The sequence below is a fragment of the Oncorhynchus kisutch genome, linkage group LG11, assembly GCF_002021735.2.
Source record: "Oncorhynchus kisutch isolate 150728-3 linkage group LG11, Okis_V2, whole genome shotgun sequence".
NCBI classification, from domain to species: domain Eukaryota; kingdom Metazoa; phylum Chordata; class Actinopteri; order Salmoniformes; family Salmonidae; genus Oncorhynchus; species Oncorhynchus kisutch.
This window is the reverse complement of record NC_034184.2, coordinates 74,164,782-74,181,907: the sequence shown is the minus strand read 5'-3', so window position 1 is coordinate 74,181,907 and position 17,126 is coordinate 74,164,782. Positions and strand designations below refer to the sequence as shown.

At 43.5% G+C, this 17,126-nt stretch overlaps 2 protein-coding genes across 3 annotated transcripts in view; both read right to left on the bottom strand.

The window, feature by feature from the left end:
- Nucleotides 1-14,440, bottom strand: part of LOC109899245 (spermatogenesis-associated protein 13) — a 31,239-nt gene extending 16,799 nt beyond the window's left edge. The window contains exon 1 of one of the 2 annotated variants that reach the window (XM_031836322.1): nucleotides 13,911-14,440. In XM_031836322.1, coding sequence (XP_031692182.1) covers nucleotides 13,911-13,919 — 9 coding nt within the window. In that variant the 5' untranslated portion in view covers nucleotides 13,920-14,440. The remainder of the gene's footprint in view (nucleotides 1-13,910) is intronic. The other variant, XM_031836321.1, reaches the window with a different exon arrangement.
- A 654-nt stretch (nucleotides 14,441-15,094) lies between these two features.
- On the bottom strand, nucleotides 15,095-16,836 carry c1qtnf9 (C1q and TNF related 9). Its single transcript, XM_020494301.2, has 3 exons — nucleotides 16,477-16,836; nucleotides 16,313-16,375; nucleotides 15,095-16,210 (listed from the first exon to the last, which is right to left on the bottom strand). Exons 1-3 carry the CDS (start codon nucleotides 16,658-16,660, stop codon nucleotides 15,438-15,440), a joined length of 1,020 nt encoding a protein of 339 aa, XP_020349890.1. The 5' UTR covers nucleotides 16,661-16,836; the 3' UTR covers nucleotides 15,095-15,437.
- Between the last annotated feature and the right edge of the window lie 290 nt (nucleotides 16,837-17,126).

Below are 17,126 nucleotides of genomic sequence, written 5' to 3'. Positions count from 1 at the left end.
AAAAGGCCCTTTGATTTCAATGTTTTATTACCCTTTATTAACATTATAAAAACACAGGGAACCTGTGCAAATAAGAGCGGTTTATTTAGCCTATCCAGCGGGTTATTTAGCCTATTTAGCCTAGCCAGCAGTTGATTTAGCCTATCCAGTGGGTTATTTAGCCTAGCCAGCAGTTGATTTAGCCTATCCAGTGGGTTATTTAGCCTATTTAGCCTAGCCAGCAGCTGATTTAGGCTATCCAGTGGGTTATTTTGCCTATTTAGCCTAGCCAGCAGTTTATTTATCCTATCCAGCGGGTTATTTAGCCTATTTAGCCTAGCCAGCAGTTTATCCTATCCAGCGGGTTATTTAGCCTATTTAGCCTAGCCAGCAGTTGATGTAGCCTATCCAGCGTGTTATTTAGCCTAGCCAGCAGTTGATTTATCCTATCCAGCGGGTTATTTAGCCTAGCCAGCAGTTTATTTAGCCTATCCTATTTAGCCAGCCCAGCAGTATATTTAGCTTATCCTATCCAGCAGTATATTTAGCCTATCCTATTTAGCATATTTAGCCTATCCTATTTAGCCTATCCAGCAGTATATTTAGCCTATCCTATTTAGCCTATCCAGCAGTTTATTTAGCCTATCCTATTTAGCCTATCCAGCAGTTTATTTAGCCTATCCAGCAGTTTATTTAGCCTATTCTATTTAGCCTATCCAGTGGTTTATTTAGCCTATCCAGTGGTTTATTTAGCCTATCCTATTTAGCAGTTTATTTAGCCTATCCAGCGGTTTATTTAGCCTGTTCTATTTAGCCTATCCAGTGGTTTATTTAGCCTATCCTATTTAGCAGTTTATTTAGCCTATCCAGCAGTTTATTTAGCCTAATAGGCTAAGTAGGAAAGGCTAAATTAACTGCTAAATAGGATAGCCTATCCAGTGGTTTATTTAGTCTATTTAGCATATCCTTAAAGCACACTAGTACAAAATAGCCAGAGTTTCCTTTATCTTTAACACTAGACTGCCTGCTACCATACACACAGCCCTGAAGGTGGCACACAAGTGAGGGGTACACTGTCAACTTGAAAAAGGCCTTTCAGGAAGTGATTTACACCAGAAGCAGCTAGACGGACATAAAAAAACAACACAATTCGGATTCAGAATGTGATTCAAGGAAACACTACGAGTAATGCAGAAAAGTAAAAAGTAGGCCTAATTATTTGTTTACTACAAATGAATGGGTGCCACTACCAGTATAATGTTTAGCCAATAACACTATGCATTTATGAGTCTGCAAATGCGTATGTTGCTGTGAAGTATGAATAAAATATATCTTGAGTGGAGTACAGTATTATTGCTGACTTCGTATAGTAACATAAATCTTTGTATATGTGTGAGTGCAAGAAAAAGCTTGCTCTTTTGTTAACAGCATGTGTTTCTGAGCTTTGAGTGTGTGAGTGAAAGAATGAGAGCGAGAAAGAGAGGGTGTCTGGCAGTCTCTCTCCCTGACAGCTATCCTATCTACACTGAACAAAAATATAAATGAAACAAAGTGTTGGTCCCATGTTTCATGAGCTGAAATAAAAGATCCCAGAAATGTTCCATACGCACAGAGCTTATTTCTCTCAAATGTTGTGCACAAATGTGTTTACATCCCTGTTAGCGAGCAGTTCTCCTTTGCCAAGATAATCCATCCACCTGAGGTGGCATATCAAGAAGCTGACTAAACAGCATGATCATTACACAGGTGTACCTTATGCTGGGGACAATTAAAGGCCACTAAAATGTGCACTTGTGTCACAACGCCACAGATGTCTCAAGTTGAGGGAGCATGCAATTGGCATGCTGACTACAGGAATGTCCACCAGAGCTGTTGCCGAGATTATTCAATGTTCATGTATCTACCGTAAGCCGCTTCCAACATTGTTTTAGAGAATTTGGCATTACGTCCAATCGGCCTCACAACCACAGACCACGTGTAACCACACCAGCCCAGGACCTCCACAGCCAGCTTCTTCACTTGCGGAATTGTCTGAGACCAGACACCTGGACAGCTGGTGAAACTGTGGGTTTGCTCAGGGAAGCTCATCATCCTCACCAGGGTCTTGACCTGACTGCAGTGTGCCATCGTAACCGACTTCAGTTGGCAAATACTCACCTGCCACGCTGGAGAAGTGTGCTCTTCACAGATGAATCCCGGTTTCAACTGTACAGGGCAGATGGCAGACAGCGTGCATGTCATCGTGTGGGTGAGCGGTTTGCTGATGTCAACATTGTGAACAAAGTGCCCCATGGTGGTGGTGGGGTTATGGTATGGGCAGGCATAAGCTACGGACAATGAGCACAAGTGATGAGATCCTGAGGCCCATTGTCGTGCCATTCATCCGCCACCATCACCTAATGTTTTAGCATGATAATGCACGGCCCCATGTCGCTAGGATCTGTACACAATTCCTGGAAGCTGAACATGTCCCAGATCATAGTCTGCATACTCAGACATGTCACCCATTAAGCTCGTTTGAGATGCTCTGGATCTACATGTACGACAGTGTGTTCCAGTTCCAATATCCAGCAACTTCACAAAGCCATTTAAGAGGAGTGGGACAACATTCTATTGGTCACATACACATAGTTAGCAAATGTTATTGCGAGGGTAGTGAACTGCATATGCTACTTAGATCCAACAGCGCAGCAGTATCTAACAAGTAATATCTAACAAATTACACAACAAAACCGAATACACATAATTTAGTAAAGGAACTGGATGAGAATATATAAGTATAAAATATATGGATGAGCAGTGACAAAGTGGCTAAGATGCAATAGATAGTGAAGGATACAGGATATATAGTTGAAGTCGGAAGTTTACATACACTTCAGATGGAGTCATTAGAACTAGTTTTTCCACCACTCCACAAATTTCTTGTTAACAAACTATAGTTTTGGCAAGTCGATTAGGACATCTACTTTGTGCATGACAAGTAATTTTTCCAACAATGGTTTACAGAGAGATTATTTCACTTACTCACAACTCCAGTGGGTCTGAAGTTTACATACACTAAGTTGACTGTGCCTTTAAACAGCTATGTCATGGCTTTAGAAGCTTCGGATAGGCTAATTGACAGAGTCAATTGGAGATGTGGATATTTTTCAAGGCCTACCTTCAAACTCAGTGCCTCTTTGCTTGACATCATGGGAATATCAAAAGAAATCAGCCAAGACCTCAGAAAAAAATTGTAGACCTCCACAAGTCTGGTTCATCCTTGGGAGCAATTTCCAAACACCTGAAGATACCACGTTCATCTGTACAAACAATAGTACGCAATTACAAACACCATGGGACCACGCAACCATCATAACACTCAGGAAGGAGGTGCGTTCTGTCTCCTAGAGATGAACGTACTTTGGTGCGAAAAGTGCAAATCAATCCCAGAACAATAGCAAAGGACCTTGTGAAGATGCTGGAGGAAACAGGTACAGTAGAACGAGTCCTATATCGACATAACCTGAAAGGCCGCTCAGCAAGGAAGAAGCCGCTGCTCCAAAACCACCATAAAAGAGCCAGACTATGGTTTGCAACTGCACATGGGGACAAAGATTGGTGCACTTCACAAAATAGATGGCATCATGAGGTAGGGAAATTGTGGATATATTGAAGCGAAATCTCAAGACATCAGTCATCTCAAGTTAAAGATTGGTCGCAAATAGGTCTTCCAAATGAACAATGACCCCAAGCATAAGTTGTGGGAAAATGGCTTAAGGACAACAAAGTCAAGGTATTGGAGTGGCCATCACAAAGCCCTGTCCTCAATACCATAGAAAATTTGTGGGCAGAATTGAAAAAGCATGTGCGAGCAAGGAAGCCTACAAACCCGACTCAGTTACACCAGCTCTGTCAGGAGGAAATGGGACAAAAATTCACCCAACTTATTGTGGGAAGCTTGTGGAAGGCTACCCAAAACATTTGACCCAAGTTAAACAATTTAAAGGCAATGCTACCAAACCCTAATTGAGTGTATGTAAACTTCTGACCCACAGGGAATGTGATGAAAGAAAGAAATGCTGAAATAAATCTCTACTATTATTCTAACATTTCAAAAAGAAAGTGGTGATCCTAAAAAACCTAAGATAAGGATTTTTTTGCATGATTAAATGTCAAGAATTGTGAAAAACTGAGTTTAAATATGTAAACTTCCAACTTCAACTGTACATAGGAGATGAGTAACGGAAGATATGTAAACATTCTTAAAGTGGCATTGTTAAAGTGACTAGTGTTCCATTTATTAAAGTGGCCAATGATATCAAGTCAGTAGGTAGGCAGCTGCCTCGCTGTGCTACTGGTGGCTGTTTAACAATGTGATGGCCTTGAAATAGAGATTGAAAAACAGCTTCTACGTCCCAGCTTTGATGCACCTGTACTGACCTCGCCTTCTGGGATGGAAGGATGGTTATTGTCCTTGAGGATCTTTATGGCCTTCCTGTGACATCGGGTGGTGTAGTTGTCCTAGAGGGCAGTTAGTTTGCCCCCGGTGATGTGTTGTGCAGACCTCACTACCCTCTGGAGAGCCCTGTGGTTGTGGGCGGTGCAGTTGCCGTACCAAGCAGTGATACAGCCTGACAGGATGTTCTCAATTGTGCACCTGTAAAAGTTAATGAGGGTTTTCAGGTGACAAGACACATTTTTTCAGCCTCCTGAGGTTGAAGAGTCACTTTTGCACCTTCACCACACTGTCTGTGTGCTTGGACCATTTCAGTTTGTCGGTGATATGTACACCGAGGAACTTAACTTTCCACCTTCTCCACTGCTGTCCCATCGATGTGGATAAGGGAGTGCTCCCTCTGCTGTTTCCTGAAGTCCATGATCATCTCTTTTGGTGACAGAGTGAGAGGTTATTTTCCTGACACCTCACCTCCTCCCTGTAGGCTGTCTCGTCGTTGTTGGTAATCAAGCCTACCACTGTAGTGTCGTCTGCAAACTTGATGATTGAGTTGGAGGCGTGCATGGCCACACGGTCGTGGGTGAACAGGGAGTACAGGAGAGGGCTGAGAAAGCATCCTTGTGGGGCCCCAGTGTTGAGGATCAGCGGAGTGGAGATGTTTCCTAACATCACCACCTGGGGGCGGCCCGTCAGGAAGTCCAAGACCCGGTTGCACAGGGCAGGTTCGAGACCCAGGGTCTTAAGCTTAATGATGAGTTGAGGGTACTATGGTGTTGAATGCTGAGCTGTAGTCAATGAACATCTTTATACATAGGTATTCCTCTTGTCCAGGTGGGATAGAGCAGTGTACAGGCGATTGCATCGTCTGTGGACCTATTGGGGCGGTAAGCAAATTGGACTGGGTCTAGGGTAACAGATAAGGTGGACGTGATATGATCCTTGACTAGTCTCTCAAAGCACTTCATGATGGCAGAAGTGAGTGCTACGGGACGATAGACAGTTCAGTTACCTTAGATTTCTTGGCAACAAGAACAATGGTGACCATCTTGAAGCATGTGGGGACAGCCGTCTGGGCCGGCAGCCTTACGAGGGTTAACACGTTTAAATGTTTTACTCACGTTGGCCACAGAAGGAGAGCCCACAGTCTTTGGTAGTGGGCCGTGTCGGAAGCACTGTATTGTGAAGTAGTTTCTTTGCGATGTCCGCGACATGGTTAATTTCTCCACAGACCACAATCAACAGCCTGATCTATGCGAAGGAAATATGTCATGCTGCATGAGGCAAATGGTGGTCACACCAGACACTGACTGGTTTTCTGATCCAAGCCCCTACTTTAAAAAAAATGTAATGTATCTGTGACCAACAGATGCATATCTCTATTCCCAGTCATGTGAAATCCATAGATGAGGGCTTAAATGTATTTACTTAAATTGACTGATTTCCTTATATGAACTGTAACTTAGTAAAATCTTAGAAACTGTTGCATGTCACGTTTATATTTTAGTTCAGTGTACATTTCTCCTTGACGGTGTATATTTCTATGGCCAAGGAGCAGTGGGCCTCAGTGTAAGTGTGTGTGTGTGTCTGTGTAGGGCAGCGATTAATGCAGGCCAGTCTTTGATGAGGGGTTTTGTGAGCATGACTAAGCAATGAGAATCACTAATCCATTGTGATTAATGCAACAAATTGCCCATTTTCTCCAGATTTGGCAGACAGAGAGAGGTGAGAGGGAGTGATCTCTGCTTCTCCATCTCCATCCTGAGATCTGAGTAGTTTCACACAGACCCAACTGATCACACAGTGGCTCTGCTATAGACCTTTTAATCAAATACAGACTTAATGGCGAAAGTTCATACTACATGGAGGACCTAACTTGCCTATCATAGATTAGACTGCCTGTGTCTGGCTTTTCCACTCCATCTCTAGCTCCAGTGAGTGAGAGTTAGATTACGTGCTGTTAGCATTCTCTTCCACCATATGGATTATCTCAATGCTACACCTTCTCTGTTGACAGTTCACCAACCTCGCTCCCCTCACTCACTATGACCACTACTGTAAACAGAAGAAAAGCACTTTCACCATTCCTACTCTACTCATACTAGCCTTGCATACCACCCTTGAAGGCTTCTAGGTACTCCAGTAAGACACAAGGTTGGTGAATGAAAGAGACTACTCTAGCACTGAACAGGCACACTAAGGCTGTCCTCTAGTCAATGTATTATCTCAAACTAATCTGATCTTGCACAATGCACACTACCCCTATGCCTAGCACCAACATTCACAACCCAGTTGGGACCTGCTACACTTGGCAGGATAGAGCACAGGCTTCTGTTTCAAAAGAGTTGGAGTTTCTGCCTGCCAGTACTTCAAATCTAGTGATCAACAAAATGAGTGTGTGTAGTTTTACCCTGGTCAGAACAATAAGCTGCATAAGACAGTGGAACCTCCTACTGTACTAGCCACCCTCTTACGTCAATCATACTACAGCACTATGTAGGTCTACATAAAAAGGGAAGGTTCACCCATTTTGAATCTTATATTGTCTTTGTGCATCAGTTATGTTCCATTTCATGTTTTCTTGTGTACCGGCATTCAAGCAGGCAGAAATCCGGTAGATATTACATAACACTGTGATCAAATCGCTATCACTACACTGGAAGTTAATGGGACTACAACTTTTAGATCGCAAAAAAGTCTATCATACATGTCAGATTTCAATACTGGCCGAGGTCATAACTCAGGAGGGTGTCTTCTCTTGAATGAGCCATTGATCATATTTTTGCGATATTCCGAACCCTGAGAAATGTGTCATTTAACAGGAGGGTATTTTTCCTATTTGTCGGCCTCTTTAGTGCGAGGTGCATTGCATGGTGCAGTTGCCAGAGATATTATTGAAAGGAGATAGGAATGAATGAAGGAACATATGACATTAACCAATCACGTTGTGTCATGCGAACCCTTCTCACAGTCAAGAAACGTGCCTATTATCCTTGAAAGTACGCAATGTCACGATTCCAAAGCTATACAATCCTACAGATAGCAAATTAATTCTCACATCTCTGAAAAGATTTTCAGTGTTGTACTTCTCGTTGAAAACAATGTGCTAATGTTGGGTTATTGAGCTAGCGCCCAAGACTCCATTCACTCCTTGAAGGGGAGCGCTCCTTGACCCAGAATTGTTCAGAATGCACCGCGCGGCCAAATTGATGTAGCATGGGCAACGTTTCCCATCTCCTCAAAAGTACAGTGCATTCGGAAACTAATCAGACCCATTCCCCTTTTTGTTACGTTACAGCCTTATTCTAAAAGATATATCTAAAATGTTCCTCATTAATCTACACACAATACTCCATAATGACAAAGCGAAAACAGGTTTAGACATTTTTGCAAATTTGTTAAAAATAAAAACAGAAATGTCTTATTTACACAAGTATTCAGACCCTTTGCTATGAGACTCGAAATTGGGCTCAGGTGCATTGTTTCCATTGATCATCCTTGAGATGTTTCTTCAACTTGGAGTCCATCTGTGGTAAATTCAATTGATTTGTCATGATTTGGAAAGGCATACACCTGTCTATATAAAAAAGGTCCCAAAGTTGACAGTGCATGTTAGAGCAAAAACCAAGCCACAAGGTCGAACAAATTGTCTGTAGAGCTCCGAGACAGGATTGTGTCGAGGCACAGATCTGGGGAAGGATACCAAAATATGTAGTCAGCACTGAAGGTCCAAGAACACAGTGGCGTCCAGCATTCTTAAATGAAGAAGTTTGGAACCACCAAGAGTCTTCTTAGAAGCTGGCGGGGGAAAACGGGGGAAAAGGGCCTTGGTCAGGGAGGCTTCGGGACAAGTCTCTGAATGTCCTTGAGTGGACCAGCCAGAGCCCGGACTTGAACCCGATCGAACATCTCTGGAGAGACCTGAAAATAGCTGTGTATCGACGCTCCCCATCCAACCTGACAGAGCTTGAAGGGATCTGCAAAGAATGGTGAGAAACTCCAAATACAGGTGTGCCAAGCTTGTAGCGTCATACCCAAGAAGACTTGAGGCTGTAAAAGCTGCCAAAGGTGTTTCAACAAAGTACTGAGAAAAAGGTCTTAATACATATGTAAATGTGATCGTTTCTTTCATTTGCAAACATTTTTAAATATATATTTTTTTTAAAGGGTTTTGCTTGAACATTATGGGGTATTGTGTGTAGATTGATGAGGGGGAAAAACTATTTAATCAATTTTAAAATAAGGCTGTAACATAAAATGTGGAAAAAGGGGTCTGAATAGTTTCCGAATGCACTGTATATCTGCCGTTGTTAGCCAGTCAGCCCATAGAGAGAGCATTGCATTGTGGATGATGTAGTTGAATTGAGCTGCAGATTTCCACAACGATTTCCCATTTTACCAACCTTATTATAACTACAAAAAGAAACATTTGTTCACCAAACATATTGTTCTCACAGTGTTATTTAACACTGTACATTAAAGGAATAAATGGTTTTGGGTGGATTTTTACTATAAGTTAAGCTTCAACAATATGGAAGGTCAATATGCAGGTCAGGTCAGTGTTCTCGCATGGTTGCATGTGAAGTCTGGGAGCAAATGGTGCTCTGGCTCTCAGGCCCAGAGTTAATTAAGAGCTCAGAGAGAGGAGAGCAGAGGAGCCCCCCCACACGGCTGCCAGCTGGAGCCAACCTCTGATTAGACTCTCAGAGAGAGGAGGGCTGGTGCTACACTCACAGATATACTAAGGAGGTTCACAGTATAATGAAAAACATACACACATACTGTAGAAGACACAGATACTGTGTAGATCTACACACACACACCCTAGCACTACACAGTGGGAAACCCTGCCATATGGAACAGGAGTGGAGGCGCACATCTCTTGGTCATCAACTTCCTTCTCTTTGGGTTGGTAAGTCAGTCTTATGTAAGGGGTCATAAACCTGTAATCATTAGTGAACTCCAGCCCCCAATTCACCTACACAGAGCAGAGTTGTCTTGCCCCAGGCCAGGCTATGGCTAATTGGGCAGAAATATAAACGGATAGTTAAAATAGACGGCTAGACAGAGAATATGAAGGGTAAGGCACTTCTCTAGCAGTTCTCTAAATTGGTAGCTAAGCCATGGAACAGACAGAACCTCCCCAAAAGCACTAACACTACCATGATTCTATGGTAAGCTGCTCAGCCTGCTTGTTTTCAGGTTGTCTGTTGTTATTGGAGTGATCGAATCTAGATAGCCAGGCTTAAGAGTGCTATCCTGACCAGAGAGACAAACACGTTCAGGGTAAATAACTTCACACTAGAACTTATTGAAATTGTGAAAGAATGAGAGAATAGTTTATCCCTTCCATGTCAGCCACGCTGATACGTATGGAGGAGACCTTCCATGTCAGTCACGCTGATACGTATGTAGGAGACCTTCCATGTCAGCCACGCTGATACGTATGCAGGAGACCTTCCATGTCAGTCACGCTGATACGACCTTTCAAGTCAGTCACGCTGATACGTGTGTAGGAGACCTTCCATGTCAGTCAGGCTGATACGTATGTAGAAGACCTTCCATGTCAGTCAAGCTGATACGCATGTAGGAGACCTTCCATGTCAGTCACGCTGATACGACCTTTCAAGTCAGTCACGCTGATACGTGTGTAGGAGACCTTCCATGTCAGTCAGGCTGATACGTATGTAGAAGACCTTCCATGTCAGTCAAGCTGATACGCATGTAGGAGACCTTCCATGTCAGTCACGCTGATACGACCTTTCAAGTCAGTCACGCTGATACGTGTGTAGGAGACCTTCCATGTCAGTCAGGCTGATACGCATGTAGAAGACCTTCCATATCAGCCACGCTGTATGCTATGTCTTGCTTGTCCTATGTTGCTATGTCTTGCTTGTTCTATGTTGCTATTGTCTATATTGTAATTGTTTTTAATAACCTGCCCAGGGACTGCGGTTGAAAATTAGCCGGTTGGCTAAAACCGGCACTTTTACTGAAATGTTGATTAATGTGCACTGTCCCTGTAAAAATAAAAATAAACTCAAACTCAAACGTATGTAGAAGACCTTCCATGTCAGTCAGGCTGATACGTATGTAGAGGACCTTCCATGTCAGTCAGGCTGATACGACCTTCCATGTCAGCCACGCTGATACGTATGTAGAGGACCTTCCATGTCAGTCAGGCTGATACGACCTTCCATGTCAGCCTGGCTGACACGTATGTAGAGGACCTTCCATGTCAGTCAGGCTGATACGTATGTAGAGGACCTTCCATGTCAGTCACGCTGATACGTATGTAGAGGACCTTCCATGTCAGTCACGCTGATACGTATGTAGAGGACCTTCCATGTCAGCCACGCTGATACGTATTTAGAAGACCTTCCATGTTAGCCATGCTGACACGCATGTAGGAGACTTTCGGGCTTGACACTACACAGAGGGCGCTTCTTTTTGTGTGTGTGTAAAACTCACCAGTCTGTGGTCCAAAGAGAAGCTGAGTTTCTCTGAGGAAACGTTGAAGGAAACACGCATGGCTCCTATCACCAAGCCCCGTCCGGCATGCATCTGTGTGTGTGTTCCTCCCCCAGGAATAATCTGATTAAGCAGGCTATACCAGTCTGTGCAGCACTGGTTTCATCTACAGTGCAGCCATTAAGACTACTAGTCAGCAACATACACTATGAGTTAGTCATACATTATAGTACTCTTAAACCAGGGAAGCCTTACGACCACTCTACAGCTGCTGAAAACCCACTCTATAGACTCCAGATTATTGGAATGGATAATGTGATTGTTCCATCATATTGGTGGATCCATGTAAGATCACATGGAATTTAGAACCATGTGTGTTACTAGGCTATATAAAGCTGAATACTAACTATTATCGCTGGATACCATCTATACAAGGAATCTGATGGAATCTCTAGCTCACACAGAGAGCCTGCTCAGTGGTAGATTGATCTACTATTGGGGAGGGAAAGAGGAAGACAGAAGAATGCACTTTCCTCCCATCAGATAGACAGTGTAACGGTTAAAAAGACCAGACTAACTCACCTAGCCTATGCAACAGAACCAAACCCCATGTACATTCTGAGAAAGTGATTTCCAGAGATTGGGACCTGGCAGCCATGTCTGTGTGCTTGTTCACCAGAATCATCCTAAACCTAGTGCTGTTCAGATTCACTAATCTCTGTAGACACACCAGGATCTCCTATTGCACAGTTGTTTGGCATTTCTGGTGACTAGTCTGACGAGCACCAGGCCGAGTCCTGTGTGCTAACAAGCAGTGGCCTACTCCTTGACATTCAGGATGTTGCAGATACAAGTGTCCTGTATAGAGCAGCTGACACGATAGTCTATTCTCTGAAGCAAAGTACAATTTCTATTTTATCTACACATTTTAGCCTAGTTCTGTCTGAATGTTCTGTAACATTACACCCTCCTAACTAGGCACCTGTTGCATGTTGCCAGCTTGTTGAAGTCTAATATCTCACAACGGCCCAGTTCCCCTTCTTTTTGTCCAATGACAGAGGGCATACTGAGAGAGACCGCACCCCCCTTTGATCGTGGGAAGCCAGGTATTGGGTAGAGTGTCTGTCTCATTCATTCACTCACCTGATAGAGTCTGTCAGAAAGCCCTGAATGGGGAAACCCAACACCAACCACAGCTAACAGAGAACAAGACGCTACTATGAACACTAGGACTTGTAGGAATGCTACACAAACAAATATCTGACCTAACAAGACACTAACATTCCACATACAAATAGCAGACAGTAAAACGGGTCTGGGACACTGCACATATAGTTAGTGTGGGGTGAAGTTACTAACCCTTGAGGGGCCAAGGCAACCTCTTTCCAGGATGACACAGAGCCAGTTATAGCAGGGTATCAAATCAATCCCACTGATAGACCTTTGACATAAGCTTCTCTGAGAACAAGGACATTTATATGAGGCAAAGTTCAGACATAAGAACTCCATGTAACTACCACTCCTGTGACGAGTGGATATACTGTGTGAAACAGAAACAGTCTCATACACCAGTGAAAATACACTGAACAAAAATATAAACGCAACATGTAAAAATGCTGGTCCCATGTTTCATGAGCTAAAATACAAGATCCCAGAAAATGCCCATATGCACAAAAAGCTTACTTCTCTCAAATTGTGCACACAAATTTGTTTACATCCCTGTTAGTTAGCATTTAATCCTTTGTCAAGATAATCCATCTAACTGACAGGTGTGGCATATCAAGAAGCTGATTAAATAGCATGATAATTACACAGGTGCACTTTGTGCTGGGGACAATAAAAGGCCACTGTAAAATGTGCAGTTTTGTCACAATGCCAGAAGTCTCAAGTTGAGGGAGCGTGCAATTAGCATGCTGACTGCAGGAATGTTCACCAGAGCAGTAGCCAGATAATTTCATGTTGATTTCTGTACCATAAGTCACATCCAACCCGCCTCACAACCGCAGACCACGTGCAACCACGCAAGCAGAGGACCTCCACATCCGGCTTCTTCACCTGCCGGATTGTCAGGCAGGTGCTGAGGAGTATTTTTGTCTATAATAAAGCTTTTTGTAGGGAAAAAAACTCATTCTGATTGGCTGGGCCTGGCTCCTCAGCTGGTGGGCCTATGCCCTCCCAGGCCCACCCATGGCTTTGCTCCTGCCCAGTCATGTGAAATCCATAGATTAGGACCTCATTTATTCATTTAAATTGACTGATTTCCTTATATGAACTGAAATTGTTGCATGTAGCGTGTATAATTTTGTTCAGTATATTTGAATACTTGAATTAAATAGCAAAGTTTGTGACATGTTCAGATATACTACTGAACAACAGAACATCTAGCTGACATGAAGCGCTTCCCCTGACACCGTATAGAACCCTTGCCTGAATGTGCCCCTGCGCCTGGCGTTCCAACCATAGAGATAGAACTGGTCTGGTATTCGACCTCCCTGGTGTATGAGCACGTACTAGTCGGAAGCTTACAAAAACGTATACCTCTGGAAAACAATCTACTACAGCTATAAATCCATCCTGAAAAGGAAGTAACAGGGAATGTTGAAAATTGAAAAAGAGCTGGAGAATAAGATGGTAAAGGTGATTATGTTCCTGTTCTTTCCCATAAGCCAGCAAAACACCAGATGAAAAAGTGCTTATTTATTTGTGTATTTAATTAACTTAGTTTCAGCATAAACCTCTTACTTTGTAGTTGACCGAGACCCCCACAGCACCCAAATAATGGCATCTCCCACATCACTATAACAACCAGGGGAGTAATGCCCTAAAATAACCCCTCTTTTGAGTTAACGTTAAAGGAACAAATCAATACTAGAACCCAAACGGATTTGATCAATATTGACTGTGAATGACATTTATATTCACAAAAAAAGTTGGCCAGATTCATATTAGCCATACATGTCTTTATGATGCAACAAATTTATATTACATTCATCTGCAATTTGGTTACGTTTGCTTAATAACTTACCATTCTCATAGTCGTTGATGTTGTCCTGTGCCACCGGTATTTCTCATCAACAGAGCAGTAGCTGTTTTTGTTGATTAGATAGCCATAATCGATAAACACTTTACTAAAAGAGTTAGCAAGCTACTTGAAGGTCCAAATGTCTTTTGGGTCCTGCAATCGATGATTACACACGAAAACATGTCGGAAGTAGCAGGCTGCTGTTTGATAAACTGGCTTGCAACATCTCGTGACAAATGACTAATTGCAACATCAAACAGTAGGCTAGTTGGCTGGCTAGCTAACCGATAAATTCTAAAAGATTTAACGTTACAAAACTGAAAGCTGGCTTGGTAAAAGGTCGCGGGCGAGAAAACATCCGGCGTTGGTTATTCAAATGAATAAATGGAAAAAGAGGGAGTCAATAACTTAAAAAGTTGTTCTAGCAAACTCAGAGTCCTTTGGTACTCAAGTGTGTGAGGCTGGTCGATTATTGGCAGCTCGAGCTGTCGTTTCGGTGAGCAGCATCAGTACACTTGTTGCGGTGATTGCTTGGGGGTGGAGTTTGCGTTCGACCTTGCGTTCGACCCTACACTAGTTACCACAGCCACAAAGTCAAATTGGCTATATCGTAAACATTTATACAATCTAAAATTAGCTTTTTGGTCTTAATTTAAGGTTAGGGTTAGGCATATGGTTAGCAGTGTGATTAGGGTTAAAGTTAGGTTTAAAATCACACAGACCAGAAATTGTAAAAAAATTGTCGGGGTTTATGACATTGTGGTAACTAGTGACGACCCCAAATTCACTCAAACTACGTTTTTCTCAATTTTTGTGGTGGTCTGACCGCAAAAGAACCACACCTCCTAAAGCCAATCACAGTTAAACAAAACATGACCACGGCAGTAAAGCACGCCCATAGTAGGTTGCTCTCCATTGTAAAAAAACAAACAGCCGTGGATTAATAAATGCGAGCGTCTTCTTCGGACGTCATTTCTGGCCCTGACATTTGGCATGCCTTTGAAAAAGTACAGGACCTTCCAGTTGTTTGTAGTATTGCAAAGCTCAGCCTGTTTCCTCATGCCTAAGTGTTTTTTATTCATGCCCGCACCCAGAAATGTATATCACATTACACCAGCTGATATATTCTTCACAAATGTGTACCCGACTACTTTGTACATAGGAGTAAATGAAAAGACAGTGAACTGTTTACAGTGTATGACATTTTATTGAAATCAAACAAGATACAAGAACACATGTCACAGGAAATCTGTCATAGTTTGCAGAGTTATCAGAGAGATGATCTTAAATGATAGGCAAAATCAGTTGCAGCATCAAAATATTACACACACTGTTGTTTCGTTTATGTTCATATTTGATAACAAACCATTTAAACAATGCTTTTGTCATTGCCTAAAATTACTGTATACGACAGGCTATTAACGTCATGTGAACTTCATATTAAAGTCATATTAAAGTTATATGTAACAGGCGGTAATAAAGTATTGTAACTTTCCTGTGTTACTTCACTGAGCCATGTGGACCTAACCCCTATTCTGCACCAAAGAGAAGGAACCCAGAGAAGGTTGTATCATCATCTTCATCAGCAAACAGCCCGTTGAAGAGCTCTCCTCCAGCCACCTGCAGCCACACCTTGTCCCCTTTCTCCAGGTGCAACACAGTCCCGCCTGCCGCCTGGTCCTCACTGCTCTGGTAGTTATCCATGGTGTGGATCACCTTCACCCCGTTTCTCACTAATGCTACTTTTACATTACGGGAGAACACAGTGATGTGGTAGGTAAAGTAGTAGGCCCCAGCCACCACGCAGGTGAACCGTCCGGTCTGTGGGTCATAATGGTCCTGCCGGTTGTAAATCACCTTGTCAAACCTGATCGGTGCGTTAGCCGGTGGGAGTTTGGTGTATTCGGTTAGACCCACTGAGAACGCGCTTTTTGGGATGAAGAATGTGTCCCCCTTCTCTCCCTTCTCCCCTGTCTCACCCAGATTCCCTCGCTCTCCGCGGTAACCAATGTTGCCTTTGAACCCTGGGGGGCCGAGGTTTCCCTTCGGTCCTGGTCGGCCTGGAGTTCCCAAGGGCCCCTGGATGCCTCGGTCCCCCTGGAGCCCGATCTCCCCCTTCTGCCCTTCAGGTCCCAGAGGCCCCAAATCCCCTTTCGGTCCCTGGATTCCTGGTAACCCGAGCTCCCCCTTCTGGCCCTTTAGGCCTATGGGCCCTGAGACTCCTTGGGGCCCCATCTTCCCTGGTGGCCCCTTCTCTCCATTCTCACCCCGTCTGCCCTTAATTCCTGCCAGACCAGCTGTACCTGCAAATGCAAGGATAAGGGAATTGTGTTTATATTGTCTATCAGAGAAAGCCAGTAGTGATAACTGTACCAAGTATTTTTGATTATAAAATACAGTATTACCCAGCTCCCCTTTGTCTCCTTTGGGGCCACTCTGTCCAGTTGGTCCGGTGATGCCGATTTCACCTTTAATGAATAAAGAACTTTCAAAAACTCATTAGCATGGACCAGAAATGCTGGTTTCTATTGAGACCTATTTAACTGAGGAGGTTGTGCCTTTGTCTTACCTCGATCACCCTTGTCACCTCTGAACCCATCTCGTCCATCTCGGCCTGGCATTCCATTGTGGCCTGGGTCTCCTGGTATTCCTGGATGTCCACCAACACATTCATTCTTCTTGGGTTCTTCCAGTGCTACGCATCTCACAGCCAGCAGAAGGAGCAAGAGAGAGACTCTCTTGACCCACACCATTGTCCCTCAAGAGCCAATGCTTCACAGCAGCCCAGTTGAGTATGCAGAAGAGGCTAGTCCAGCTCAACACATGAAGTTCAATACACACTCACACACATATACATTCACAGACACATGCATACAAACTGAGCGCAGGAGAATGAACACAGCTGAATGTTTGTAGAGCCAAGACACCGAAGAAGGCCACACAAACCTTACCAAGGACTTGAAAGGTGGTGACATCACCATGCCAACTGCTAAGCCAGCCATCCCATTGGTTCGACAAGGATAACGGCTATTTTAGGTTACTTATTCTGTGTCCAGCCCTCTCCCCGTTCCACATCACCTGTCCCCTTCTAGAATATTCCCCATTCTCTGGCAGGGTAGTGATCAGCTTGGACTGTGCTGAGCATACAGTATCTGTTACCATAGGGATGGTAGCAAGGCAACCAGCGGACGCCTGGCCCGCTACAAGGAGTCGCTAAAG